The sequence below is a fragment of the Neoarius graeffei genome, chromosome 1 (genome assembly GCF_027579695.1).
Source record: "Neoarius graeffei isolate fNeoGra1 chromosome 1, fNeoGra1.pri, whole genome shotgun sequence".
Classification (NCBI taxonomy): Eukaryota; Metazoa; Chordata; class Actinopteri; order Siluriformes; family Ariidae; genus Neoarius; species Neoarius graeffei.
The window spans coordinates 51,073,925-51,101,398 of NC_083569.1; the positions used below are offsets into that span (position 1 = coordinate 51,073,925).

Below are 27,474 nucleotides of genomic sequence, written 5' to 3' on the forward strand. Positions count from 1 at the left end.
ACTCACCAATATGTAATATTGGATCATTTTCCTCAATAAATAAATGACCAAGTATAATATTTTTGTCTCATTTGTTTAACTGGGTTCTCTTTATCTACTTTTAGGACTCGTGTGAAAATTTGATGATGTTTTAGGTCATGTTTATGCAGAAGTATAGAAAATTCTAAAGGGCTCACAAGCTTTCAAGCACCACTGTATGCAGAAGGGGGTTGTTAGCCCTTTGCTCTGACTGTGTTCAGTTTCCCTGTGATATAGCACGAGCAGTAATTGGAAAAGGTGCAGTTGGCTGGCTCCATATGTTTTGAATGAAGCACACAAACGCATTCGCCCTCCCTGCTTGGTAGCTGTCGTGTGATAGGGAAAACTAGCTAGTGGATGGGAACTGGAAATTGATAAAATTGGGAGAAAATATAGGAAAATTCCAAAACAAATAAAAAAAAAGTTTTCTTGGCACATAAATGTTCTTTATTCACAGTGTAACTGAGAAAATTCACATGTATACACATCAAATATAGGACAGCATGATAATACAGTATAAAATATGGGTTTGATTGAATAATATACTGGCCTTTGCTGATGTCAAAACATTCATAGTGGCCTGTGTTGTAGGAAAGAAAAGAAACCTGTGAGTTAACTATGACTTATTGGACTCTACTTCAAGAAAAGCATGAATGTCGATGTTTGCTGAGTGTAGTTTAGGAGGAGTTCAAGGGTAAAATTACCTTCAGATAAATAGACCTCCTGTTATGATCTTTTCTTTTGGATGAATGAATGTAATGCAGTTCAGGCTCTACTAGTGCTGCACAGATACAGCTGCTCCATTCACTTATCTTCAGACTTCAGCTGCGGATGTAAAACACCTCATTTGACTACTGACAAAGGCATCATTCAAATCCCACAACTACCAAGCAGAGCAGAGAAGTGAGAGCCTGGGAGAGAAAGTGAGCACAGAGCATTGGCCATTAGTGAGGGAGAGATGGCTTTTTAACCCTTTCACAATCAGGATAAGGAGGAAGAAGAGTGGTCATGCAGTGAATGAGTTATTGACTATTGATGAATTGTAAGACCGCTTTCCATCAGTGGGAGACTTTTAAAACATTTTCTTAGTCATTTTGGAAACTGGTAAATATAGGTTTTTATGCCCTGCTGGCCGAAAGGCCCGAATGGGGATTATGTCGTGGCAATTTCTGTTTGTCCGTCCGTCCGTCCCGGGAAGGGTGCTGGCCTTCTGAAATCAACTTCTCTCACAATTTGTGGAGGAATTTCACCAAACTTGGCAAAAAGCATTGTTGTACAGTATGTCGGTAGTATGAATATTGTAATTTTGTTAAATTCTGTCACATTTTACCAGAGTTACAGCCCTTGATTAACAAAATTATTATTTGACAATTTCATGAGAGTGTGTTTTACTTCTGAAACCAACTCCTCTCACAATTTTTGGACGAATTTCTAGAAGCTTGGCAAAAGTCCTTGTTAGATGACGGTAATACACATATTGCGATTTAATTTTGATTGTGAAAATTTTACCAGAGTTTTGACCCTTGATTAAATAACTCGTACTTTGACAATTTCATGAGGGTGTACGTTCTTCTGAAATCAACTCCTCTCTCAATTTGTGGAGGAATTGCACCAAACTTGGCAAAAGGCTTTGTTATATGACAGTTATACGCATATTGAAATTTTGTTTAATTTGGGCAAATTTTACCAGAGTTATGCCCTTGATTATGAACAAACTTTTACTTTGGCAATTTCATCAAGGTGTCCTTGCTTTCTGAAATCAACTTTCCTCACAATTTTTATTATCCCTTGCTGGCAAAAAGGCCCGAAAGGGGATTATGTCGTGGCGATGTCCATCCATCCCAGGAAGGGTACTCACCTTCTGAAATCAACTCGTCTCACAGTTTTTGGAGGAATTTCACAAAACATGACAGGATTCTTTGTTATATGTCGGTAATATGCATATTGCAATTTCGTTCAATTCAGTCGCATTTTACCAGTTATGGCAGAGTTGCCAGCGGGGGATATTGTGCTCTCAGAGCACTCTTGTTAGAAAAGGTTATGAAAAATGTGTTTTAGTTAATTAGCTTAAGTTCAGGTGGAAAATATGAGAGAAATCTAAAGATTAATTAAATGAACTGGAAGAAGATAAAGCTCATGGGAAAAAATATGCATTTCTTTCCACATCACAATTATTTGCACCACTAGAAATCCTTTTGAACAAAACTTTACTAAAGCATGTTCCCATTTATATTTTATTTTGGATTTTGTTAAATAAAATTGAATGGGCGGTATGACTTCTGGCAAATACACTTATCAGTTAAACAGTAAACATATCCATCATATTCATCAACTTGTATACACCAATCAGTCATAACATTATGACCCCTGAGAGGTGATGTGAATAACATTGATTATCTCATTACAATGGCACCTGTTAAGGGGTGGGATATATTAGGCAGCAAGAGAACAGTCAGTGCTTGAAGTTGATGTGTTGGAAGCAGGAAAAATGGGCAAGTGTAAGGATCTGAGCGACTTTGACAAGGGCCAAATTGCGATGGTGAGATGACTGGGTCTGAGCATCTCCAAAATGGCACATCTTGTGGGGTGTTCCTGGTATGCAGTGGTTAGTACCTACCAAAAGTGGTCCAAGGAAGTTAATGCTGGCTAAAACAGAAAGGTGTCAGCATTTAACTTTTTCACCAGTTTGTGCTACAGTAGCTCTTCTGTGGGATGGGACCATATGGGCTAGCCTTCATGCCTCATGCAAAACAATGAGCCTTCGACACCTATGACCCTGTCACTGGTTTACTGGTTGTCCTTCCTTGGAAAACTGACTGTTCTCTTGCTGCCTAATATATCCCACCCCTTGACAGGTGCCATTGTAATGAGATATTCAATGTTATTCACTTCACCTGTCAGGGGTCATAATGTTCTGGCTGATCGGTGTATATTATACACAGACACATTGCACCCATAGAACTTTTTACCCAAAAATATATATTGGAGAAGCAATTATTGGTCAGCCCATTTATTGTCTAAAACATTACACATTGCAAAACTACTCATCACCTTTGAAGGGAACTGTAACTTCTCTAGCCATTATAACTAATTCCTTTCATTCTGTTATATGCAGACATAATGGTTCACTGGTGGGTGGTGATAAAGGGCGCAGGAGGAGTCGACTAGCCCTTTACAAGAGACCCAAAGCCAATGGCGTCAAACCTGATGTCATCCACAATGTATCCACACCTCTGGTGTCAAAGGTGAGAATTCACAGCATACCTAATATTAAGCCTATTCAGAACTGTCTGTAGTCTGTACCCTGTTTCCTGTTGTGTAATGTTACATGTGATTGTGTGAGTTCCCATAAGGTTAATAACCCCACAGTTTATTTTATTTTAAATTACACATTGCTCCCTCACTTGCCAACATCTTAGAACTCCTGTTAAACATAAGACACAGCAAATGTGCTGGCCAACAGTAATGGTTGTGAATGCCAATACTTTCATCTTAGTTAAAATAGAAAACTTGTGCAAACTTAGTCGAACAACTTTAAAATCCAAAGTTACTCCTTTTCTTTTAATGACATTCTCTTAAGGAATATAGTGCACTACTTAAGACACTACACTCACTGAGCACTTTATTAGTACTTTATTCACTCCTGTACACATACTCACTCATTCATGCAATAATCTAATCAGCTAGTCATGTGGCAGCAGTGCAATGCATAAAATCATGCAGATACAGACAGCAGCTTCAGGTAATTTTCACATCCACATCAGAATTGGGGGGAAAATACAGTATTACCTCAGTGATTTTGACCATGACATGATTGTTGGTGCCAGACGGTCTGGATTGAGTATTTCTATAACTGCTGATCTCCTGGTATTTTCACACACAACAGTCTCTAGAGTTTACTCAGGATGGTGCAATAAAGAACAAACTTCCAGTGAGCAGCAGTTCTACAGATAGAAACACCTTGTTGATAAGAGAGGTCAGTGGAGAATGGCCAGACTGGTTCAAGCTGACAGAAAACCTACAGTAATTCATAACCACTCTGTACAATTGTGGTGAGTAGAAACGCATCTCAGAATGCACAACCTATCAAACCTTGAGGCAGATGGCCTACAACAGCAGAAAACCAAGTAAGGTTCCATTTCTGTCAGCCAAGAACAGAAAGCTGAGGCTGCAGTGGGCATTGACTTGCCAAACCTGGACAGTTGAAGACTGGAAAAATGTAGTTTTGTCTGATGCATCTTGATTTTTGCTGAGGCACACAGATGGTAGGGTCAGAATTTGGCTTCAGCAGCATGAATCCATGGACCCAACCTGCCTTGTGTCAACAGTCCAGGCTGGTTGAGGTGGTGTAATGGTGTGGAGAATGTTTTCTTGGCACACTTTGGGCCTGTTAATTCCAACCAATCCTCGCTTGAATTCCACAGCTTATTTTAGTATTGTTGCTGGCCATGTACATCCCTTCATGGCCACAATTTACCATCTTCTGATGGCTACTTCCAGCATAATACATGATGTCACAAAGCAAAAGTCATCTCAAACTGGTTTCATGAACATGACCATGAGTTCAGTGTTCTTCAGTGGCCTTTCCAGTCACCAGATCTGAGTCCAACAGAACACCTTTAGGATGTGGTATAAAGGGAGATTCATAGCACCTGAAAAATCTACAGAAATTGCATGTTGCAGTCATGTCAACATGGAGCAGAATCTCAAAAGAATGTTTCCAACATCTTGTGGAGTCCATGCCGCAAAGAATTTAGGGTGTTTTGATAGCAAAGGGAGGCCCTACCCAGTATTAGTATAGTGTTCCAAATAAAGTGTTCAGTGAAGGTATATTGTACTGTATTTAATGAGCATATGGCAAAGAGGAAAACCTTCAGTCAAAGTAAAAACTAAATATCAGAGAAAAGAAAACGTTGCTGTGAGGGGGGGAAATAGTAAATAAAATGACAAACATTTTATGATCAAACTGTTGGCACGGTGGTGTAGTGGTTAGCGCTGTCGCCTCACAGCAAGAAGGTCCGGGTTCGAGCCCCGTGGCCGGCGAGGGCCTTTCTGTGCGGAGTTTGCATGTTCTCCCTGTGTCCGCGTGGGTTTCCTCCAGGTGCTCCGGTTTCCCCCACAGTCCAAAGACATGCAGGTTAGGTTAAGTGGTGACTCTAAATTGACCATAGGTGTGAGTGTGAATGGTTGTCTGTGTCTATGTGTCAGCCCTGTGATGACCTGGCGACTTGTCCAGGGTGTACCCCGCCTTTCGCCCGTAGTCAGCTGGGATAGGCTCCAGCTTGCCTGCGACCCTGTAGAACAGGATAAAGCGGCTAGAGATAATGAGATGAGATGAGATGAGGATATCTAAAAAGGGAAAACTCAGGCTACGCTACAACTTCACGACATTACATTACATTAATGGCATTTAGCAGACGCTCTTTTCCAGAGCAACATACAACACACTCAGAGCAGCCTGGGGAGCAGTTGAGGGTTAGGTGTCTTGCTCAAGGGCACTTCAGCCATTCCTGCTGGTCTAGGGAATCAAACCAGCAACCTTTTGGTCCCAAAGCTGCTTCTCTAACCATATTGACAATTATTGTGCCAAATAGAACTAGCAATAGAAAAGCAATTCAGTTTATATCAACAGTTGTTAATGAACTCACAAAGTTGATTATCATTGCTCATTGAGTATAACCACTGGATGATTCGGTCTTTGTCACGTCTGACTTGAAATTCATAGAAAAACATGAATGCAAGTGACAATCCTATAAACTACTGCGATGTGAGGCTACTATGTGAGTTTGTTGTAAAGGTACTATGTTTATAGGCTGTAGTAGCATAATGTGTAGCCCCATTTCAAGAACTTTTGTGTATCAGAAGATCTGACTTCGTAAATGTATGAACATGGAATAAATGTGGGGATGCTTGTTGCACTTGTTAAAGATATACAATGAAAATGGTGAGGATGTCATTGTACTATTGCATATTGTTTAGCTAGATGGAAAATTATTATCCTTATTTCCCATTTTTAGCACTTACACAGGAGTTTGCATGTTCTCCCCGTGTCCGCGTGGGTTTCCTCCGGGTGCTCCGGTTTCCCCCACAGTCCAAAGACATGCAGGTTAGGTTAACTGGTGACTCTAAATTGACCGTAGGTGTGAATGTGAGTGTGAATGGTTGTCTGTGTCTATGTGTCGGCCCTGTGATGACCTGGCAACTTGTCCAGGGTGTACCCCGCCTTTCGCCCGTAGTCAGCTGGGATAGGCTCCAGCTTGCCTGCAACCCTGTAGAACAGGATAAAGCGGCTAGAGATAAGGAGATGAGATGAGATGAGATGAGATGAGAGCACTTACACACTTAGCTGGTCACAAGCTTCAAAATCTTGAAAGATGTGATCTGCTTGGTTATTCATACCATGTATACATTCAAGTTTGTTTCCCTGTGGGAAACATGTTTTGGACAAAATAAGCTTTGCTGAGTAGAATATACAATCAGGTCCATAAATATTTGGATACTTGGTTTTTGATATTTTAGCTGTCTGACAGTATATTGGAAATTAAATAATGAACTCGAAGTGCAGATTTTAATCTAAGCATATTTACATCCAATTTGGGTGAACTATGTAGGATTTACAGCATTTTTTATATGGTCCCCTCTACCGCTCTTAGTTTTTTAAGGTTCAAAAAATAATTGGACAAATTGACAATCATAAATTACTTGGCTTCAAATCCTTTGTAGTCCATCCCTGCTTGAAGTCTGGAACTCATAGACATCACCAATTTTGCTTTCAGCAAGTGAAATGCATGCTCAGTTGGACTCAGGTTGGGTGACTTTCTACATTTTAAAGTATGCTTTGGGTCATTTTCCATCTGCACTGTGAAGCTCCATCCAGCGGGTTTTGAAGCATTTTGCTGAAGTTGAGCAGATAACTTCAGAATTCTTCGTGCTGTGTTTGTCAGCAGTCACATAATCATTAAATACAAGAGAACCAGCTCCACTGGCAGCCATACACACCCACTCTATCAGATGAGGTGGTATACTATATGGATAATGACTAGTTCCTTCATCTTCCCATCATTCTAGTACAAGTTGAGCTTTATCTTGTCTGTCCATAGGATGTTGTTCCAGAACTGTACAGGCTCTATTATGTAAATGTTTTTGGGAAACGCTGTATTTGAGGCTTACAAATTAGTTTATATCATCAGCATTGCCAGACCCATTTTACTGGGACACGTGCCCCAGTAAAATTTCCTGATCACGTTTCAGAAACAGTAATGTCTTTGGCACTGCGGAATAACTGTATACAACCGACGCGTCCAAATTGCACCCATTCGTCTCTATTAAATTGCTGGCGGAACACTCATCACACAATTAACACACATATATCACGTGAAACCACACGACTTGAGCTTCCCAACAGCGCAATCCACTAGTTGCTGTGATAAACGGTTTGTGATAAAATTAAGATCAATTAATTCATATCAAATTTAATCATATTCTGCATACAGCTCTGCATCCATCTCCACACCTGTTCTTGTCGGCGCAATACCTCACTAACTCCTGAGTTTACACGACAAACCATACATCAAAATAAACAGCAGTCCCTACTGTTTTGAATGGTATAAAGTATTCATCTGTGCCTTTTGCCTTTCTCAAGTAATCTGGTTTTGAAATTACAGCAATAGCAAGTTACAGCAACAATTTGTCTCTAACTTCAGACTGATATTCTAATATAGCTTACATTACATACCGGTAGTTATGTCGGTACATGATATATTTTTACAAATTATTGCCAAGACATACAGTAGGCTATCCCACTATCATGATGCCAGATTCCAGACAATCCACACAAGTATGAAAAGATATTTCGGTTGCCAAGCTTCCTATAGTGGCATACATTCAAGAATGTGGAAAATTCATAAACGCAAAATGTTTTTCCTTGATAGAAGGCCTGATGTAAATATGCAAATATTATCATAACCTAGACTGTCCTGAAAAAAAAAACATAGATTATAGCATGTAGACGGATGGCCCTTATAATGACCATGAACTTAAAAGTAAAGATGGTATACCCTCAAAATAGCCTATGGTTAATTTAGATTGATAATATCAGGAATAGAGTGGATGTTTTTCTATTTCAGCATCAACGTAGGCAACTTTCTGTCCCTAAATATAAGGCGCACATTCTGTGTGTCTGCACATGTCCATGTGAATGTAGGGAATCTACATGCAGCCAAGTGCATGAAATTGGAAAAGGAAGGTACCACTACAGTGATGCCACGCAAGTTCACGCAGTCAAGTGATTGACCGCTTTGCCACAATGAAAAATAGGTGGTACAGTTTAATAATAAAATAATAAGCATTTAGATTAGGTTCTCAGTCAGGGGAATACTTTGTTTGCTTTCAGATCATATCAGGTATACAATTGTGAAAGTCATAACATGCCTTTTTTTTTTGTAATGTTCCCTCCTGTACTACTTGATTATTTTTAGTGTGGAACATAGAGGAATGCAAAAGTTCAATGGCTGGAGTCAGAGGTTGCTGTTATTTGCATACTCATGCTTTACTTTGTAAAACCTGTTGAGGTTCATGTTTATTGAAATAAATATTCTCATACATTGATGAATGTATCTTTGCATTTTTACCTTTACCAGTGCTTTTGTCAGTATGATTATGGCAGTGGCAATAATAATGAGCAAAGCAATGGAAGCTGGTTAAGCGCACAGCCTACAATATCACATTTCATACACAGCAAGCTTTCAAAAAAATTATATGGGTATTGGGGGGCTGTGCCCCAGTAGAGCTTTATGTCTAGCAACGCCCCTGATTTATATCTTATAATAAACCATTTGTATTTACTCTAGTTAAGTTTGTTTTGATTGTTGACTTTGACACAGATATATCTACACTACCATTCAAAAGTTTGGGGTCACCCAGACAATTTTGTGTTTTCCATGAAAAGTCACACTTTTATTTACCACCATAAGTTGTAAAATGAATAGAAAATATAGTCAAGACTTTTTTCTGGCCATTTTGAGCATTTAATCGACCCCACAAATGTGATGCTCCAGAAACTCAATTCTGCTCAAAGGAAGGTCAGTTTTATAGCTTCTCTAAAGAGCTCAACTGTTTTCAGCTGTGCTAACATGATTGTACAAGGGTTTTCTAATCATCCATTAGCCTTCTGAGGCAATGAGCAAACACATTGTACCATTAGAACACTGGAGTGAGAGTTGCTGGAAATGGGCCTCTATACACCTATGGAGATATTGCACCAAAAACCAGACATTTGCAGCTAGAATAGTCATTTACCACATTAGCAATGTATAGAGTGGATTTCTGATTAGTTTAAAGTGATCTTCATTGAAAAGAACAGTGCTTTTCTTTCAAAAATAAGGACATTTCAAAGTGACCCCAAACTTTTGAACGGTAGTGTACTTCTTGGAAGGTGTTCATGATCTGGCCAACTGTTGTCAAGGGGATTTTCTTCACCAGGCAAAGAACTCTTCCAGGTCTTTTGGTGTTCTTGAGATGACCAGCACATTCTGTCTTTTAAAGAATGTACCAAATAGTTGATTTGTCCACACCTAACGTTTTTGCTATCTCTCTGATTCATTTGTTGTAAGTTTTCGGCTAAATGATTGCTTGGTTCACTGGCAGGGACAACTTTCTGTATGAAGTACCAAGAGCTAACAGTAACAGATTAAAAATGTAAATGCCACACTTGAAAACAACTGTAGACTTTTTATTTGCTTATTTCTAAGTGGAATAATGAGGGAATAACACACATGGCTATGAAATAAAGTGTTGTACGTAATTCCTACACTGTTCACCTGATTTGGATGGAAATACTATAAAATTAAAGTTGAAAGTCTTTATTTAATTTCAACTCTAATATACTGGTGAAATCTAGCAAAAGACTGTCTGGTTTGAGAAACTACAGGACGCATCACTTCTCAATGGAAATGACAAAATGTGGGATTATGGATTCCTTACCTGACTGTACCAGAGCATAACGCTCAGTGGGCGAATCACTAGATCAACACTCTTACTCAAAAGAAGGCCAAAGTTTTGATCAAACAATGACTTGAAAGTTTCTCTTTTATTTTTTATTTTAGTAACAGTAGGCTTAAAATCTGTAACCTGACATTAAACATAGTCCTACATATCCACCTGCATATCTCCTGGTTCTCCCACTAAATGCCATGAGTAAAAACCCATTATATAATGCTGCAGTGGCCATTGCATAAGATTTGAGATTTTGAGAGCACCCTCTGTACTGTTCCATATACTGATGTAATGAAGGAGCTAACAAAGGATGAAAATCTGATGGAGTGGTGTATTTATGTGTGTGTGTGTGTGTGTGTGTGTGTGTGTGTGTGTGTGTGTGTGCACGCGTGTGTGTTTCAGGCACTGAGCAACAAAAGCCAGCACAGTATCTCCTACACACTGTCAAGGAGTCATTCTGTTATAGTAGAGTATACACATGACTCCAACACAGATATGTTTCAGGTAAACACAGTTATATATGATAGCAGTACCTTTATACAGGTGTGGTCAGAAGTTTACATACAGTGACATGAATACCATCTTGGATACGAATGTCATGGCAATATTTGGGATTTCAGTAGTTTCTTTGAACTGTTCTTTTTCTGTGGCAGAATGATTGTACAGCATACATCTTTAATAAAAAACACTAGAATTTGGTGCACAAATTTTAATTTTCTTTGGGTTTTATGAAATCAACACAGGGTCAAATATTTACATACGCTCATTCTATTTATTAATTCAGAGGTGCTGAAACTTCCAAAATGTCTTTTAAGGCCGAGGTCTCTTAACTTCCTGTTAGTGATCATGATTGACTACAGCTGGTAGCTTCTCTGTGCCTTCATAAAAAGGGTTTGTTTACAGCACTCCTTGGATTGATCAACACACAATTCAATGGGAAAGTCCAAGGAGCTTAGTGCAGATCTGAGAAAGAGGACTGCAGATATACACAACTCTGGAATGTCTCTTGGAGACATTTCTAAACAACTGCAAATTCCAAAATCAGTTCAAACAATTGTATGCAAGTTATTGTGAGGTGTAGTCACTTTGCCAAGCCACTTTGCTTCAAGAAAACCCAAACTGTCACCCTCAGCTGAAAGGAAATTGGTTTGGATGGTCAGGAGCAACCTGGGAACCACCATGGCACAGCCCTGCCATGAACTGGAAGCTGATGGATCACTGTCTACCGTTCAGATCACCATGGACTAAGAGGCTGTTGTCCAAGAAATAACCCCCTGCTCCAAAATTGGCACCTTTAAGCTTAACTGAAGTTTGAAGCTGACCACACGGACAAAGAAAAAAAAGCCTTTTGGAGGATAGCTGTAGGGTCAGATGAGACAAAGATTGAGTTGTTTGGCCACAATGACCACCATGCACAGAGGGACACTGTACCAGCTGGTGGTGGTGGTAGGATCATCATGCTCTGGGGCTGTTTTGCTGCCAGTGGAACTGGTTCATTGCATAAAGTGGATGGAATAATGAAGAAGGAGGACTACCTCAGAATTCTTCAGCGTAAACCATCAGAAACTTGAACACGACTTGGGAGTTACAACAGGACAATGAACCCAAACACACATCAGAGCTGATTGTGGAAGATAAAGCAGGCTAATATTAAGCTTAAAACAAGTCCTGACTTCAACCCTATTAAAAATATATGGACTGTACTTCTAAGTTGAGTCCATGCCAAGAAAAAAAAAATTAATTGAACTCTACCAATTCTACCATCAAGAGTCGTGAAATATCCAACCAGAATTCTTCCAGAAACTTGTTCATGGTAAACAAAAATGTTTGGTCAAGGTGAATCTTGTGAAGAGACATTTTACCCAAATATTAGGTGTGCTGTATGTATAGTCAAGTCAAGTCAAGTTTATTTGTATGGCGCTTTTAACAATAAACATTGTCACAAAGCAGCTTTACAGAATTTGAACGACTTAAAACACAAGCTAATTTTATCCCTAATCTATCCACAATGAGCAAGCCTGTGGCGACGGTGGCAAGGAAAAACTCCCTCAGATGACATGAGGAAGAAACCTCAAAAAGAACCAGACTCAAAAGGGAACCCATCCCTATCCGGGCAACAACAGACAACATGATTATAACATTAACAGTTTTAACATGATAATCTTTCGTTGATGTTATAAACTCTTCTTTGATGGAAACTTGAGTGCAAAACTGTTCATGACAACTGCAGTCCTAAAGTTAGCAAGTCAACTGTAGTCCTCAGCCATAAAAGCATTACTGTAAGTGTCCAGAGCGTCCTCCAGGTGTGACTTTCAACTGTCCACATAGGGCCGTCCTCCACAGGAGCGATGCGATGAGACTCCAACCAGACACAGGGCACCAGGATGGATCAGGCAGGTCCGAGGAGTAGAAGAGGTCAGCATCTCGATCCCAGGACCAACATATAACTCAGAGGGACAGATTTTTTTTTTTTGGGGGGGGAGAGAGAGAGAGAAAACACAGGTTGTTAGGTATGCCCAATGTCACCTGAATAAGTAGGAACAGTATACATATTGCACTGAGTACACGCAGGGACTATGACAGCATAACTAAAAGGGGAGAGCCAGAAGGTAACACAGGCATGAGAGCCCCGGGACATAAAGCAGCAGCCACTACACCGTCAACAAACTCGAGTGAGCAAGCGAGTGGGGGACTGACAGCATCCATACATCCCAGTTTACCAAAACACTCTATGTCTGAGGACCCTCCAGATCTACACCTTTACCTCATAAACACCATTAATAAAAGGCTTGACTAAACAGATATGTTTTCAGCCTAGACTTAAACGCTGAGACTGTGTCTGATTCCCAAACATTACTTGGAAGGCTGTTCCATAACTGTGGGTCTTTGTAAGAAAAGGCTCTGCCCCCTGATGTAGCCTTCACTATACGAGGTACCAGCAGATAGCCTGCACCTTTTGATCTAAGTAGGCGTGGCGGGTCATAGAGGCGCAGAAGTTCACTCAGGTACTGTGGTGAGACCGTTCAGTGCTTTAAAGGTCAATAGTAGTATTTTATAATCAATACAAAATTTGATTGGGAGCCAATGCAGTATGGATAAGACAGGGGTGATGTGGTCATATTTTCTAGTTCTAGTAAGGACTCTTGCTGCTGCATTTTGAACTAACTGGAGCTTGTTTATGCACTTATTGGAATATCCAGACAGTAAGGCATTACAATAATCCAACCTGGAGGTAACGAAAGCATGAACTAGTTTTTCCCCGTCATGTAGTGACATTAAATTTCTTATCTTAGCAATATTTCTGAGATGAAAGAAAGCTATCCGGGTAATGTTATCAATGTGAGTTTCGAATGAAAGACTGGGGTCAATAATCACTCCAAGGTCTTTTACTGCTGCACGTGAAGAAACAGAAAGGCCATCCAGAGTTACTGTGTAATCAGAAAACTTACTTCTAGCTGCATGTGGTCCTAGCACAAGTACTTCAGTCTTGTCAGAGTTAAGCAGAAGGAAGTTAATAAGTATCCAGCGTCTAATGTCCTTTACACATTCCTCAATTCTGTTAAGCTGGTGTCTCTCATCTGGTTTTGCAGAAACATACAACTGTGTGTCATCAGCATAACAGTGGAAACTAATACAATGTTTACGAATAATATCACCCAGAGGTAACATATATAGAGAAAAAAGCAGTGGACCCAAGACAGAACCTTGTGGAACACCAAACTTTACCTCAGTATGTCTAGAAAAATCACCATTTACGTCAACATACTTATAGTGATCAGTTAAATAAGAGCTGGGCCAGGAGAGGGCCGTTCCCTTAACTCCCACAACATTTTCTAGTCTATCCAGAAGAATGGAATGATCAGTGGTATCAAATGCTGCACTAAGGTCAAGCAGCACAAGCAGCGAGACACAGCCCTGATCAGACACCAACAGTAGGTCGTTTACTACTTTAACCAGTGCTGTCTCTGTGCTATGATGAGGTCTAAATCCTGACTGATACATTTCATGGATGTTATTCCTATGTAAATATGAGCATAACTGCTGTGCCACAGCTTTTTCAAGGATCTTGGAGATAAAAGGGAGGTTTGATATTGGCCGATAATTGGACAGCTGACAGGGATTAAGGTCAGGTTTTTTAATCAGGGGTTTGATAACTGCTAGTTTAAAGGATTTGGGTACATAGCCAATCGTAAGAGAAAAATTTATTATTTTTAGAAGCGGTTCAATTACTTCAGGTATTATCTGTTTGAATAGACGTGTAGGTAAGGGATTTAATACACAAGTTGAGGCTTTTGATGCCGAGATTAATGAAAGTAATTAAGTTTCTCTAAGGGGAGTACAACATTCTAATTGCTGATCTGATACAGTTATATTGTTAACTACAGGGTCACTTACATTGTCTGACCTTAAATTGGTAGTTGGAATTTTTTATCGGATATTCTCAATTTTGTCATTAAAAAAATTCATGAAGTCGTTGCTACTACATACTGCAGGTGTGCATGTGTCAATAGTGGACTTATTCCTGGTTACTTTTGCTACAGTATTAAATAGGAATCTAGGATTATTTTTGTTATCTTCTATTAGGGAGGAGAGATATGTTGATCTAGCAGCACTAAGAGCTTTTCTATACTTCAGGAAGCTCTCCTTCCACGCTAATTTGAACACTACCAATTTTGTTTGACGCCGTTTATGTTCCAATTTTCGAGTGTTTTAAAGTGCGAGTGTCATCATTATACCAGGGTGCTAATTTTTTGTCTCTGACCATTTTCCATTTAAGAGGAGCTACATTATCTAAAGTATGGCGGAACGTTAACTTTAAGCATTCAGTTGCCTGATCAAGTTCTGCAGGGGCTGACAGTGACCCAATCAAAGTTGATAACTCTGGGAGATCATTTATAAAGCTCTGTGCAGTAGTTGATGTGAATGTACGTTTAATACAGTAGCGTGGTGAGGTGCATATATTATTACTCAGACATATTTTGAATAAGATGAGATAATGATCTGAGATAACTTCAGACTGTTGAAGTGTGACTGTATTTTCTACGTTTAACCCAAATGTTAGTATTAGATTGAGGGTGTGACCACCATTATGGGTCGGTCCTATGACATTCTGATTAATCCCAACTGAATCTAAAATGGACACAAACGCTGTTTTCAAAGGGCCTTCTGGGTTATCGAAGTGAATATTAAAATCTCCGACAACTAAACCTTTGTCTAAGGAAATAACCAGATCTGAGATAAAATCTGCAAATTCAGAAAGAAACTCAGAATATGGCCCTGGGGGCCTTTAAATAATAAGTAACGGAATTAACTGGGTAGACCTATTTTTCGAGGCTACATACATTATATTAGTATGAAGAACTTCAAATGTATTAAATTTATAACCAGGTTTTTGCGTGACACCTAGATAATCATTATAAATAACCGCAACGCCTCCTCCTCTACCAGTTAGACGAGGCTGGTGTATATAACTGTACCCAGGAGGACTAGCTTCATTTAATGCTATATATTCATTTGGCTTAATCCATGTTTCAGATAAACAAAGTGCATTAAAGTCCTGATCAGTAATAAGTTCATTAACCATTAGCGCTTTAGATGTAAAAGATCTAATATTTAATAGCCCCACCTTTAGATCAAAGGCGCTGGCAGCGGCTGTACAGTTAGTATGATCTAATTTTATATTGATTAGGTTACTGGAACAAACTCTCTGAATATTTCTACTTTTTTGTTGAGCTCGGGGAACAGACACAGTCTCAATGTAGTGGACCCTGAGTGACGACTCTGTGCAGCTAGCAGACAGGCAGTTTAGCCTGTTCGTCTCCTCCCTGGCCTTGGCTCTGGATTGTCAGGAATTAACTAGGCCTGTTCTGAGACTATGACCTATGCTGCAAGAAATGAGAGCACCACCTTCCCAAGTGGGATGGATACCGTCCCACCCTAACAGGCCAGCAGTACCCTCAAAATTAGCCCAATTATCTATAAAGCCCACGCTGTTTTCAGAGCACCACCTGGACAACCAGCAGTTCAGTGACCATAACCTGCTGTAAGCTACATCGCCACGCCGCATTGGGATGGGGCCAGAGCATACTACAGCATCAAACATCGCCTTCGCTAATTTAAACACCTCTACAAAGTTACTCTTAGTAACCTCAGACTGACAAAGGCATATCATTAGCTCCTGCATGGATAACTATCTTTGAGAACCTGTGCTTGCCTAGGACCCTAAGATTACCTGCTATGCCTGACGCCCTGGTTCCCAGTATACACCTGACTAAAGCTGCTGGTGCCCCTAAAGGCTGAGCTAATTTCATGTGCCATATGATAGAGTCCCATATAACCAGAGTTCTTTCAGGTTTCTCAGTGGGTGCATCACTAAGGAGAGCAAACCTGTTCGACACGTGACGCGGAGAGGAGTGGTGCTCCCGTGGGCGAGCCTCAGCGGTAGCTTTGGCTCTACGCTTATGCCACCAAGTCGTCACCCATTCGCCCCGCTGTAAGGGCTCTAATGCCGGAGTTGGGGGATTGCTAACTCCACCTAGGGCATCCAGACTTTCCCCTACAGAAACTACACTGTTCTCATTCTCACTGACCTTCTCTAAAGCCTGGATATGCACTTCTAACACTATAATCTTCTCCATCAGAGAGCTAACTAATCTGCACTTTTCACAAATAAAGCTATCGCTAGCGATGGAGGAAGAATGACTAAACATCCTGCACTCAGCACACTGATCAGGCTGAAGGTGTGCCATGATGAAAGGATTCACATACCTTGATTGAAGATCTGTTGATATTAAAGCAGATCCGATGTGGATGGCCTCCGTTTATGGTCTTTACGCAGGAAGAGAAAAAGAGAAAGCTTCCGGTCTCGGCGTTCTTCCGAAAAAAGAGAGAGAGAAAAAACAGAAAAAGGAAAGCGAAAGTGGAAGTACAGAAAGGAAAACAAAAGTACAATAAAAAATGAAGAGGATACTGGAAAATTATTTGTAGAAATTTTTTTTTAAAAGATTAGTAATTGACGCCAACACTCGCGGAAAAAAACTCGTTGCAAGCAACTCGGGAACCAGGAAGTGTGTAGCACAGAACATATATATATATTTTTTACCCTGTATGTATAATTTTGACCCTGTGTTGTTGATTTCAGAAAACCCAAAGAAAATTAAAACTTGTGCACCAAATTCTAGAGGTTTTTTTTTAATTAAAGATGTATGCTGTACATTCTGCCACAGATAAAGAACAGTTCAAAGAAATTACTGAAAGCCCAAATATTGCCATGACGTTCATATCTAAGATGACATTCATGTCACTGTATGTAAACTTCTGACAACTGTAAGTGACACATCTTGTTGTCTCAACCTCGGAAAAAGCCCATCACTTTTTTTTCTTTTTTGTTCTGCACCTTAAGGTGATTGTATATTATTTGTTAATAACTCATAATTTAGAGAAACAGGAATGATCATTTGAAACAAATTAGGAATCATGTACAGTGCCTTGCATATCAGTTCAACTCATGGTGCTCCATTAAATGCATGATTTAAAAAATTTAAAGAATATGGCACAACTGTAGCTCTGCCTAGAGGAGGCCGTCTACCAAAAGTCAGAGGCCAGATAAGCAGAGAATTAGAGTGGGGTAAAGTTCAATATGATGCTACCACCCAGTTAAATCCATTTCAGGTTGTAATGCTATAAAATATGGAAAAGTTCAAGCAGGGGGTAAATACTTAACAAGCAAAGCACTGTACTTAGTCATTGTAAAAAGCTCTAGAGCTTAGTTTTCACCTTAACCATTATCTCATGCACGTGTCTTTTTGTTTTTGTACAAGATTGGCCGTTCCACAGAGAGCATGATCGACTTTGTGGTGACGGATATGGGAGGCAGCAGCGGGCAGTGCCAAGGTCAGAGTCAGGGGGGTGCAGGAGGAGACGGGGGCCAGTCAGCACAGAGCACCATCTCCCGCTATGCTTGCCGCATCATGTGTGAGCGGAGTGCCCCCTACACAGCCCGCATCTATGCTGCTGGCTTCGACTCCTCCAAAAACATCTTCCTCGGGGTGAGTCATAGCAGCAAAAAAAAAAAATCGCTGCCACAACTGGATTTGTCTGCCATTAAAATGACTGATAGGGATAGCTTGCACTTTCTGTAAGCTGTTTGAATTTTGAACAGCTCCCAAGCTGCTCAGTCAGATAAGGCAATATTTGTATGAGTGTTGGAGACTGGAAAATGACACAATCCAAGTGTCATTCTGTAATTACTGATTGAACAGGATCAAAGGTGAACAGTTAGCCTTTTTCTACAAGAGTGTTGAGCAGCTTTTGAGAACGTTTTTGGAATGCAGGATTTTAGGTACTTGCATGTGCTCAGATTTTTAGCACTGTATTGTAAACCGAAACTGCTGATGAGGAGGCCTGATTAAAAACAGGAGAATTCTTTTCACCGAATCCATAATACAGTCATAAATGTTGAGTGGAAGGGTTGAGTGACTGATACTGGAAAGGAGATATGCAGAGCCATGGCCTCACTTTTTGTTTATAAATGCCTTGAGACCTCAACAATGGCATAGGAATAGTTTTAAGCATTAACAATAAATCTAATATAGTAATTTTTATGATTAAAGTGATTTATAGGTAGCAGTCTGAGTGAATGACCTTGACATCTATGACATCACCGCAGGAAGGCTATCAGTCTCATCGCCATTTCTGCTATACTAAAACACAGAGCTGACTGCAACTTCAGGCTTCCATTTTGAGCTAATTTATCACCATGTCATGTAGATGTGTTGCTGGCGGGTGCAGCAACACGACAGAAGGTGGATTTACAGTGGGGCAAAAAAGTATTTAGTCAGTCACCAATTGTGCAAGTTCTCCCACTTAAAAAGATGAGAGAGGCCTGTAATTTTCATCATAGGTACACTTCAACTATGAGAGACAAAATGAGAAAAAAATCCAGAAAATCACATTGTCTGATTTTTAAAGAATTTATTTGCAAATTATGGTGGAAAAGGGGCGGCACGGTGGTGTAGTGGTTAGCGCTGTCGCCTCACAGCAAGAAGGTCCGGGTTCGAGCCCCGGGGCCGGCGAGGGCCTTTCTGTGTGGAGTTTGCATGTTCTCCCTGTGTCCGCGTGGGTTTCCTCCGGGTGCTCCGGTTTCCCCCACAGTCCAAAGACATGCAGGTTAGGTTAACTGGTGACTCTAAGTTGACCGTAGGTGTGAATGTGAGTGTGAATGGTTGTCTGTGTCTATGTGTCAGCCCTGTGATGACCTGGCGACTTGTCCAGGGTGTACCCTGCCTTTCGCCCGTAGTCAGCTGGGATAGGCTCCAGCTTGCCTGTGACCCTGTAGAAGGATAAAGCGGCTAGAGATAATGAGATGAGAATTATGGTGGAAAATAAGTATTTTGTCAATAACAAAAGTTCATCTCAATACTTTGTTATATACCCTTTGTTGGCAATGACAGAGGTCAAACGTTTTCTGTAAGTCTTCACAAGGTTTTCACACACTGTTGCTGGTATTTTGGTCCATTCCTCCATGCAGATCTCCTCTAGAGCAGTGATGTTTTGGGGCTGTCGCTGGGCAACACGGACTTTCAACTCCCTCCAAAGATTTTCTATGAGGTTGAGATCTGGAGACTGGCTAGGCCACTCCAGGACCTTGAAATGCTTCTTACGAAGCCACTCCTTCGTTGCCCGGGCGGTGTGTGTGGGATCACTGTCATGCTGAAAGACCCAGGCACGTTTCATCTTCAATGCCCTTGCTGATGGAAGGAGGTTTTCACTCAAAATCTTACGATACATGGCCTCATTCATTCTTTCCTTTACACGGATCAGTCGTCCTGGTCCCTTTGCAGAAAAACAGCCCCAAAGCATGATGTTTCCACCCCCATGCTTCACAGTAGGTATGGTGTTCTTTGGATGCAACTCAGCATTCTTTCTCCTCCAAACACGACAAGTTGAGTTTTTACCAAAAAGTTCTATTTTGATTTCATCTGACCATATGACATTCTCCCAGTCCTCTTCTGGATCATCCAAATGCTCTCTAGCAAACTTCAGACGGGCCTGGACATGTACTGGCTTGAGCAGGGGGACACGTCTGGCACTGCAGGATTTGAGTCCCTGGCAGCGTAGTGTGTTACTGATGGTAGCCTTTGTTACTTTGGTCCCAGCTCTCTGCAGGTCATTCACTAGGTCCCCCCGTGTGGTTCTGGGATTTTTGCTCACCGTTCTTGTGATCATTTTGACCCCACGGGGTGAGATCTTGCGTGGAGCCCCAGATCAAGGGAGATTATCAGTGGTCTTGCATGTCTTCCATTTTCTAATAATTGCTCCCACAGCTGATTTCTTCACACCAAGCTACTTACCTATTGCAGATTCAGTCTTCCCAGCCTGGTGCAGGTCGACAATTTTGTTTCTGGTGTCCTTTGGCAGCTCTTTGGTCTTGGCCATAGTGGAGTTTGGAGTGTGACTGTTTGAGGTTGTGGACACGTGTCTTTTATACTGATAACGAGTTCAAACAGGTGCCATTAATACAGGTAACGAGTGGAGGACAGAGAAGCCTCTTAAAGAAGAAGTTACAGGTCTGTGAGAGCCAGAAATCTTGCTTGTTTGTAGGTGACCAAATACTTATTTTACCGAGGAATTTACCAATTAATTCATTAAGAATCCTACACTGTGATTTCCTGGATTCTTTCCCCCCATTCTGTCTCTCATAGTTGAAGTGTACCTATGATGAAAATTACAGGCCTCACTCATCTTTTTAAGTGGGAGAACTTGCACAATTGGTGGCTGACTAAATACTTTTTTGCCCCACTGTATGTTGCGTTCATGGCCCAAGAATGTTCAAACTGCAAAGATTTGGATGCGTTTTGCAAGAAGTTCACGGGCACATTGGGTACCTACGAAGTGGCCTGTCCTCTGCTCTGCACATTTTACTGAAGACTCGTCCGAAACCTCTGATCTGTTGAGGAGCGTTGGCTATAAGCCCGTATTGAAAGAGAGTGCAGTACCAACCATTAAAGGAGAAGAAAACTACAAGAAAAGGAAAGTAAGTTCAGTTGCACCAGTTCTCCTGGAGCGTGAGCCGAGGGTTGTTGCTAAAACCCGGGATGGAATGGAACAGGATGGGACGTGACATATTATCACTTGGGCAGTGACCTCCCCACGGTTGTTGCTAAAACTGGTGATGTCCCGTCCTGGGTTTTAGTAATTGCCTGAGCTGAGCAGTAATGGCGGCGTACTCAGTATGGAGAAAATGGAGAATGAGTGGACCAGCTGTCTGATTTCTCTGCTGGATATGCTTGCCTCAGCAACAATTATGTGGAAGAAGCGAATGAACGGAGAACTGAACAAACAACTGAAAGTCAGATTGTTTAAAAACAATTGGCCGCAAGATCGACCTTCAAGAAGTGAGAACACAGATGAGTAAGCTCTGACTCTCATTTGGATACAAAACAACAATAACACTCGTTGTTTACCTGCATTTAGATTAATACTTGTAACTTGTATTGTGTATTTAATTTGCTTCAGAATGTAATTGTCTCAGTTCATCTGATTATTTAATTAGCCTTTTACGCTTTATCAGTGAAAATACATGCATGTACTTTTATGTTGCATAAGTTATAACACCTATCCTGTTTTAATGAAGTCAAATCAGTCTTAGTTGAGCAAGTCGGTAACGGTATTTCTTACTTTCACCATAAATTTTTATTTATATGACTTTGGTCTATAGCTGTCAAAGGCCTCAGTCTTAAAACCGGTTCCTGCTGTAACATCACGCACTCAGGGCTGGCTGGCTCAGTGGGGCTTTTTTTTTAATTTGATTTGATTTATTTGGTTAAAATGCAGTACATACAAAATACAGTATGAACATGGCATAAAAACCAGGATTACACAAAAAAGTGTGAACACTTGTTTCCATTGTGGTCCCACAGACTTATCACAGACAGCCATGATTACCATACTAAGTAAATACCCAAAATATAATAAATAATAAAGTAATACAATAATAATAATAATAATAATAATACCCAAAAATAGTAATACTCTATCACTAATAACTATAATATCAAATATTTGATATTTTTGGAAAATATTTGATATGGACAGCTCGAATGCCAACTTTGCGGTCGATTTTAACTCATTCATTCTCATTATCTCTAGCCGCTTTATCCTGTTCTACAGGGTCGCAGGCAAGCTGGAGCCTATCCCAGCTGACTACGGGCGAAAGGCGGGGTACACCCTGGACAAGTCGCCAGGTCATCACAGGGCTGACACATAGACACAGACAACCATTCACACTCACATTCACACCTACGGTCAATTTAGAGTCACCAGTTAACCTAACCTGCATGTCTTTGGACTGTGGGGGAAACCGGAGCACCTGGAGGAAACCCACACGGACACGGGGAGAACATGCAAACTCCACACAGAAAGGCCCTCGCCGGCCACGGGGCTCGAACCCGGACCTTCTTGCTGTGAGGCGACAGCGCTAACCACTACACCACCGTGCCGCCCCGATTTTAACTCATATAATTTTTTTTAAATTCCCATTTATGCAGCATACAAGAGTCAAGGATGGAGATATTATCCACTCAAATGTATCCACTCATCTTTATTTTTAAAATAAAGGTTCTACGTATCTCCCACTGGAAGAACACAATGAGTAGTTATGGGCACTTTGTGAAATGATGCTTGAGGAAGCCTAGAACTTTTGCTACAGTAAAGTTTATATGTTCAGTTTTGTTAATCACGTTTTGAGACACGCATTTTCAGAAGTGGCATTTATTTATTATAGCACAGCTGAACAGATGGTTTAATGGGTGCTGCTTTGCAAAGAGATTTAACTCTTACTAGCACTAGCATTATATTAGCATGTGTATGATTGAATGATGAGTGTAAAATGTGAACTTATTTATTTTGTTGAAAGAAATTTCAGTTATTCAGAAAGATATTTATCAGTGTGAAAGAACTTTTTTTTCATAATAGCATTTTGAATTTAAACTATAAACACACTTCATACAGGAGACCCTCCAAGTCTGAAACACCGTAGTGGAAGTAAAAAATATTCCCCACTTATTAAGAAAAAGGCATTATTGCAAAACAAAAATGTAACTGAAAGGCAGCTGAAAAAAGGACCATGATGGTTTTGTAGCAGTAAGTGATTCATGTTCAGATTTGCCACAGCATGAGTCCTGACACACACTAATGTCCTTGGCATACAACAGACTCCCTCTGCCCACTGCCATTCTGTGGAGGTGGCAAGTAATAAGGAGAGAAATGGCCTGAGAAGAAGAAGAAACCTTTATTTGTCACATGCACACTTCAAGCACAGTGAAATTCATCCTCTGCATTTAACCCGTCTGAAGCAGTGAACACGCACACACACCCAGAGCAGTGGGCAGCCACACTGCAGCGCCCGGGGAGCAGTCAGGTACCTTGCTTGAGGGCACTTCAGCCCAAGGCCGCCCCACGTTAACCTAACTGCATGTCTTTGGATTGTGGGGGAAACCGGAGCACCCGGAGGAAACCCACGCAGACACGGGGAGAACATGCAAGCTCCACACAGAAAGGCCCCTGCCGGCCTCGAACCCAGAACCTTCTTGCTGTGAGGCGACCGTGCTAACCACTACACCACTGTGTATTTAATATATATTAAATAAATACATAAGAAAAATACTGTATGTCCATGAGGACATATACTGTATTATAAAAAGCCTCGTGATACAAGACACACAAACACACACATACATATACGAGTGCATCTTAAACAATTAGAATATTGTGAAAAAGTAATTTTTTTGTAATTTAATTCAAAAAGGTAAACTTTCATATATTCTAGAGTTATTACACATAAAGTGAAACATTTCAAGCTTTTTTTTTTATTTTGATGATCATGACTTATAGTTCAAGAAAATCAGAAATCCAGTATCTCAAATTATTAGAATATTCCCTAAGATCAATCAAAAAAGGATTTACAATACAGAAATGTCCAACTTCTGAAAAAGTATGTTCATTTATACACTCAGTAGTTGGTTGGGGCTCCTTTACCATGAATTACTGCATCGATGCGACATGGCATGGAGGCAATCAGCCTGTGGTACTGCTGAGGTGTTATTGAAGTCCAGATAGCGGCTCTCAGCTCGTCTGTACTTTTGGGTCGGGTGTCTCATCTTCCTCTTGACAATACTCAACAGATTCTCTACAGGGTTCAGGTCAGGCGAGTTGGCGGACCAACCAAGCACAGTAATATCATGGTCAGCAAACCATTTGGTAGTAGTTTTGTCACTGTAGGCAGGTGGTAAGTCCTGCTGGAAAAGGAAATCGGCATCTCCATAAAGCTTGTCAGCAGATGGAAGCATGAAGTGCTCTAAAATCTTCTTGTAGATGTCTGCATTGATTTTGGACTTGATAAAACACAGTGGACCAACACCAGCAGATGACATGGCACCCCAAATCATCACAAACTGTGGAAACTTCATACTGGACTTCAAACCCCTTGGATTCTGTGCCTCTCCACTCTTCCTCCAGACTCTAGGACCTTGATTTCCAAATGAAATGCAAAATTTACTTTCATCTGAAAAGAGGACTTTGGACCACTGAGCAACAGTCCAGTTTTTTCTCTCCTTAGCCCAGGTAAGACGCTTCTGATGTTGTCTCTGGTTCAGGAATGGTTTGATATTAGGAATGCGACAGTTGTAGCCCCTTTCCTGAAGACGTCTGTGCGTGGTGGCTCTGGATGCACTGACACCAGCCTCAGTCCGCTCCTTGTGAAGCTCTCCCAAGTTCTTGAATCGACTTTTCTTGACAATCCTCTCAAGGCTGCAGTCATCCCTGTTGCTTGTGCACCTTTTCCAGCCAGCCTTTTCAGCAGTGACCTTCTGTGGCTTTCCCTCCTTGTGGAGGGTGTCGATGATTGTCTTCTGGACAACTGCCAAGTCAGCAGTCTTCCACATGATTATGGTTGCATGTACTGAACTAGACCAAGAGATGTACAGTATTTATACTATTTTACTCAAACTCAAAATTAAATTCTCATATTGAGGGTTTTTTTGTGCTGTAGGCCATAATAATTAAAATAGAAAAATGCTTGATATTTGGTTCCATGTAATGAGTCTAGAATATATTACATTTTCACTTTCTTAAATAACTGATGGAAAATATTGAACTTTTTCACGATATTCTAATTGTTTGAGATGTACATGTGTGTGTGTGTGTATGTAATAGACTAAACTGTGATTTTAACCTTGTTGACTAAAATTGAATGTTTAAAATCATAACTCCTACTTCATGGGCATTATAATTTTGCTCTGTGGCGTTTGTGACTTTTTGCTAGGAGCGGGCAGCTAAATGGCGGACCTCAGATGGCTTGATGGATGGACTGACCACCAACGGGGTGTTGGTAATGCACCCTGCGGGGGAATTTGTGTCAGAGCCCACTCCTGGGGTGTGGCGAGAGATATCAGTGTGCGGGAATGTCTTCGCCCTGAGAGAAACACGCTCCGCTCAACAGAGAGGCAAACTGGTGAGTAGGGGTGAGACAGCAGAGTGTGGCATGATCCTTCAAATCTGCTATAAGTTTGACTTGTTTATTTAAAAAAATAAAAAAAAAAGACTAATCAGTCAAAAGAGAAAATAATTGCTACATTGTTTTGATAAACTACTGAAAACTAAATGATCCTGTTAACAAGTCTGTTTTAGAAAAATCCTAGCTGATTTCTTGATAAAGTTATACAAAATATAACAAAAATTAATACATGCTTGGTAGTGGAAAAAGATGCAGAAGAAGTAAGAGATCGTTGTCTGAAAGGGAGTACTTATCTGGATATTCAAGCAATATTGAGCCATGGATCTGTTCAAATACTCAACATTGTGTGGGCTTTCCACTCTCGCAGGTCGAGAATGAGTCAAACACACTGCAGGATGGCTCTCTGATTGACCTGTGTGGCGCAACACTGCTGTGGCGGAGCCCGAGTGGCCTACGGCGCACGCCTACGCTCAAGCAGCTCGAGTCACTGCGTCAGGAGCTGAATGCTGCACGTCCTCAGTGTCCAGTGGGTTTCAACACACTGGCTTTTCCCAGCCTGGCACAACGTGCCACCGTTGACAAGAAGCAGCCATGGGTCTACATGAACTGCGGTCATGTGCACGGCTACCACAACTGGGGCTTCCGCAGGGAGAAGGATAAGGCAGTAGGTGCAGCCGAGCGCGAGTGCCCTATGTGCAGGAAGGTGGGTCCCTACGTGCCCCTGTGGTTGGGCTGCGAAGGTGGCCTGTATCTGGACGCAGGACCCCCCACACATGCTTTCTGTCCCTGTGGCCACGTGTGCTCAGAGAAAACCGCACAAGGCTGGAGCCAGATCCCACTGCCACACGGAACACACGCCTTCCATGCAGCATGCCCATTCTGTGGCACATGGCTCACTGGCCAGCACGGCCACATCAAGCTCATCTTCCAAGGCCCCGTTGACTGAGACAGCAGGACTGCATGTAAAGAAAAGAACTAAAGGACTTGACTTGAGGAGTAATGTTACTGCACCAAGAGATTGTGTTGAAAATGTTGAGATATGTAAATAAAGGTGATGGAATAAAAAGGAAATGATTGTTTACTTTTTGTAAGATTGGTGTGGACAAGCAAAGTACTTTATATGATTTATGAGCATCATTTTAGGGTAGGTTGGTTGTTGTGCCTGAAACCATGCTGATCATTAAATTTGTGTGGATTGAGGCCAGGATCTCAAATATACAAAGTCATCAAAACAGACCTTGGGATCAATGAGTAATTTGTGTTTGACTGTTAAAAGTATTATATACGCTGCACATTTTAGACAAATCTCAGTGATCTGTCACAATGGAGAGCAGGAGAAAGGCTTAAGCAGACTATTTCCCCACCCGGCCCGTCTCTTCATCTCTGTTTCTCAGGGAAGTCTGAGTAAAGCGGTACAGTCGTGTCTGCAGACTGCAGCTCGTTCCCTGGCTATAAATAACTCAAGGTCATCATTGCCTCCCAACTAACACTATGCAGACTGCCCTTAGCATGTAAGGAAGAGAACAAGATGTACAGTACTGAGGCCATTTACAGGTCAAAAGCAAACAAGATTTATTTATATAGACAACTTAATGTTCACCTACTCATTAACAATACAAGTAATGCCTACATGTGAAAATTTAATGAAATTAGGTTGATGTTGGCTTGTCCGTTGATCATTAGTACATTTGGAACAGTCATGTCTCTGGACTGTTTTAAGCTACTGAGAAGAGACACAGACAAGTAGTCATATACATCTTTCCCTTCAAGTAATTCAAATTCTATGAATATGCAAATTAGAAAATACGTCACACTTAATTCCTCTGGAAAATAGCTCCTGCATGGTGTATTTGCAGTGTGGACTATGACTGGCCCTTATACTGTATTATGACACACTAAGAGCACCTTCCCCCTTAGCCATATTGTCTACAGTTTAGTTAATGAAGACC

At 40.9% G+C, this 27,474-nt stretch overlaps 1 protein-coding gene across 5 annotated transcripts in view; it reads left to right on the top strand.

The window, feature by feature from the left end:
* peli3 (pellino E3 ubiquitin protein ligase family member 3) overlaps positions 1-26,575 on the top strand; it is a 59,894-nt gene extending 33,319 nt beyond the window's left edge. For 3 of the 5 annotated variants that reach the window (XM_060933631.1, XM_060933622.1, XM_060933641.1), the window contains exons 3-8: positions 3,134-3,263; positions 10,414-10,515; positions 12,340-12,426; positions 17,832-18,059; positions 25,334-25,522; positions 25,893-26,575. In XM_060933631.1, coding sequence (XP_060789614.1) covers positions 3,134-3,263; positions 10,414-10,515; positions 12,340-12,426; positions 17,832-18,059; positions 25,334-25,522; positions 25,893-26,471 — 1,315 coding nt within the window. In that variant the 3' untranslated portion in view covers positions 26,472-26,575. The remainder of the gene's footprint in view (positions 1-3,133; positions 3,264-10,413; positions 10,516-12,339; positions 12,427-17,831; positions 18,060-25,333; positions 25,523-25,892) is intronic. The other 2 variants (XM_060933650.1, XM_060933660.1) reach the window with 2 other exon arrangements.
* Positions 26,576-27,474: the final 899 nt, after the last annotated feature.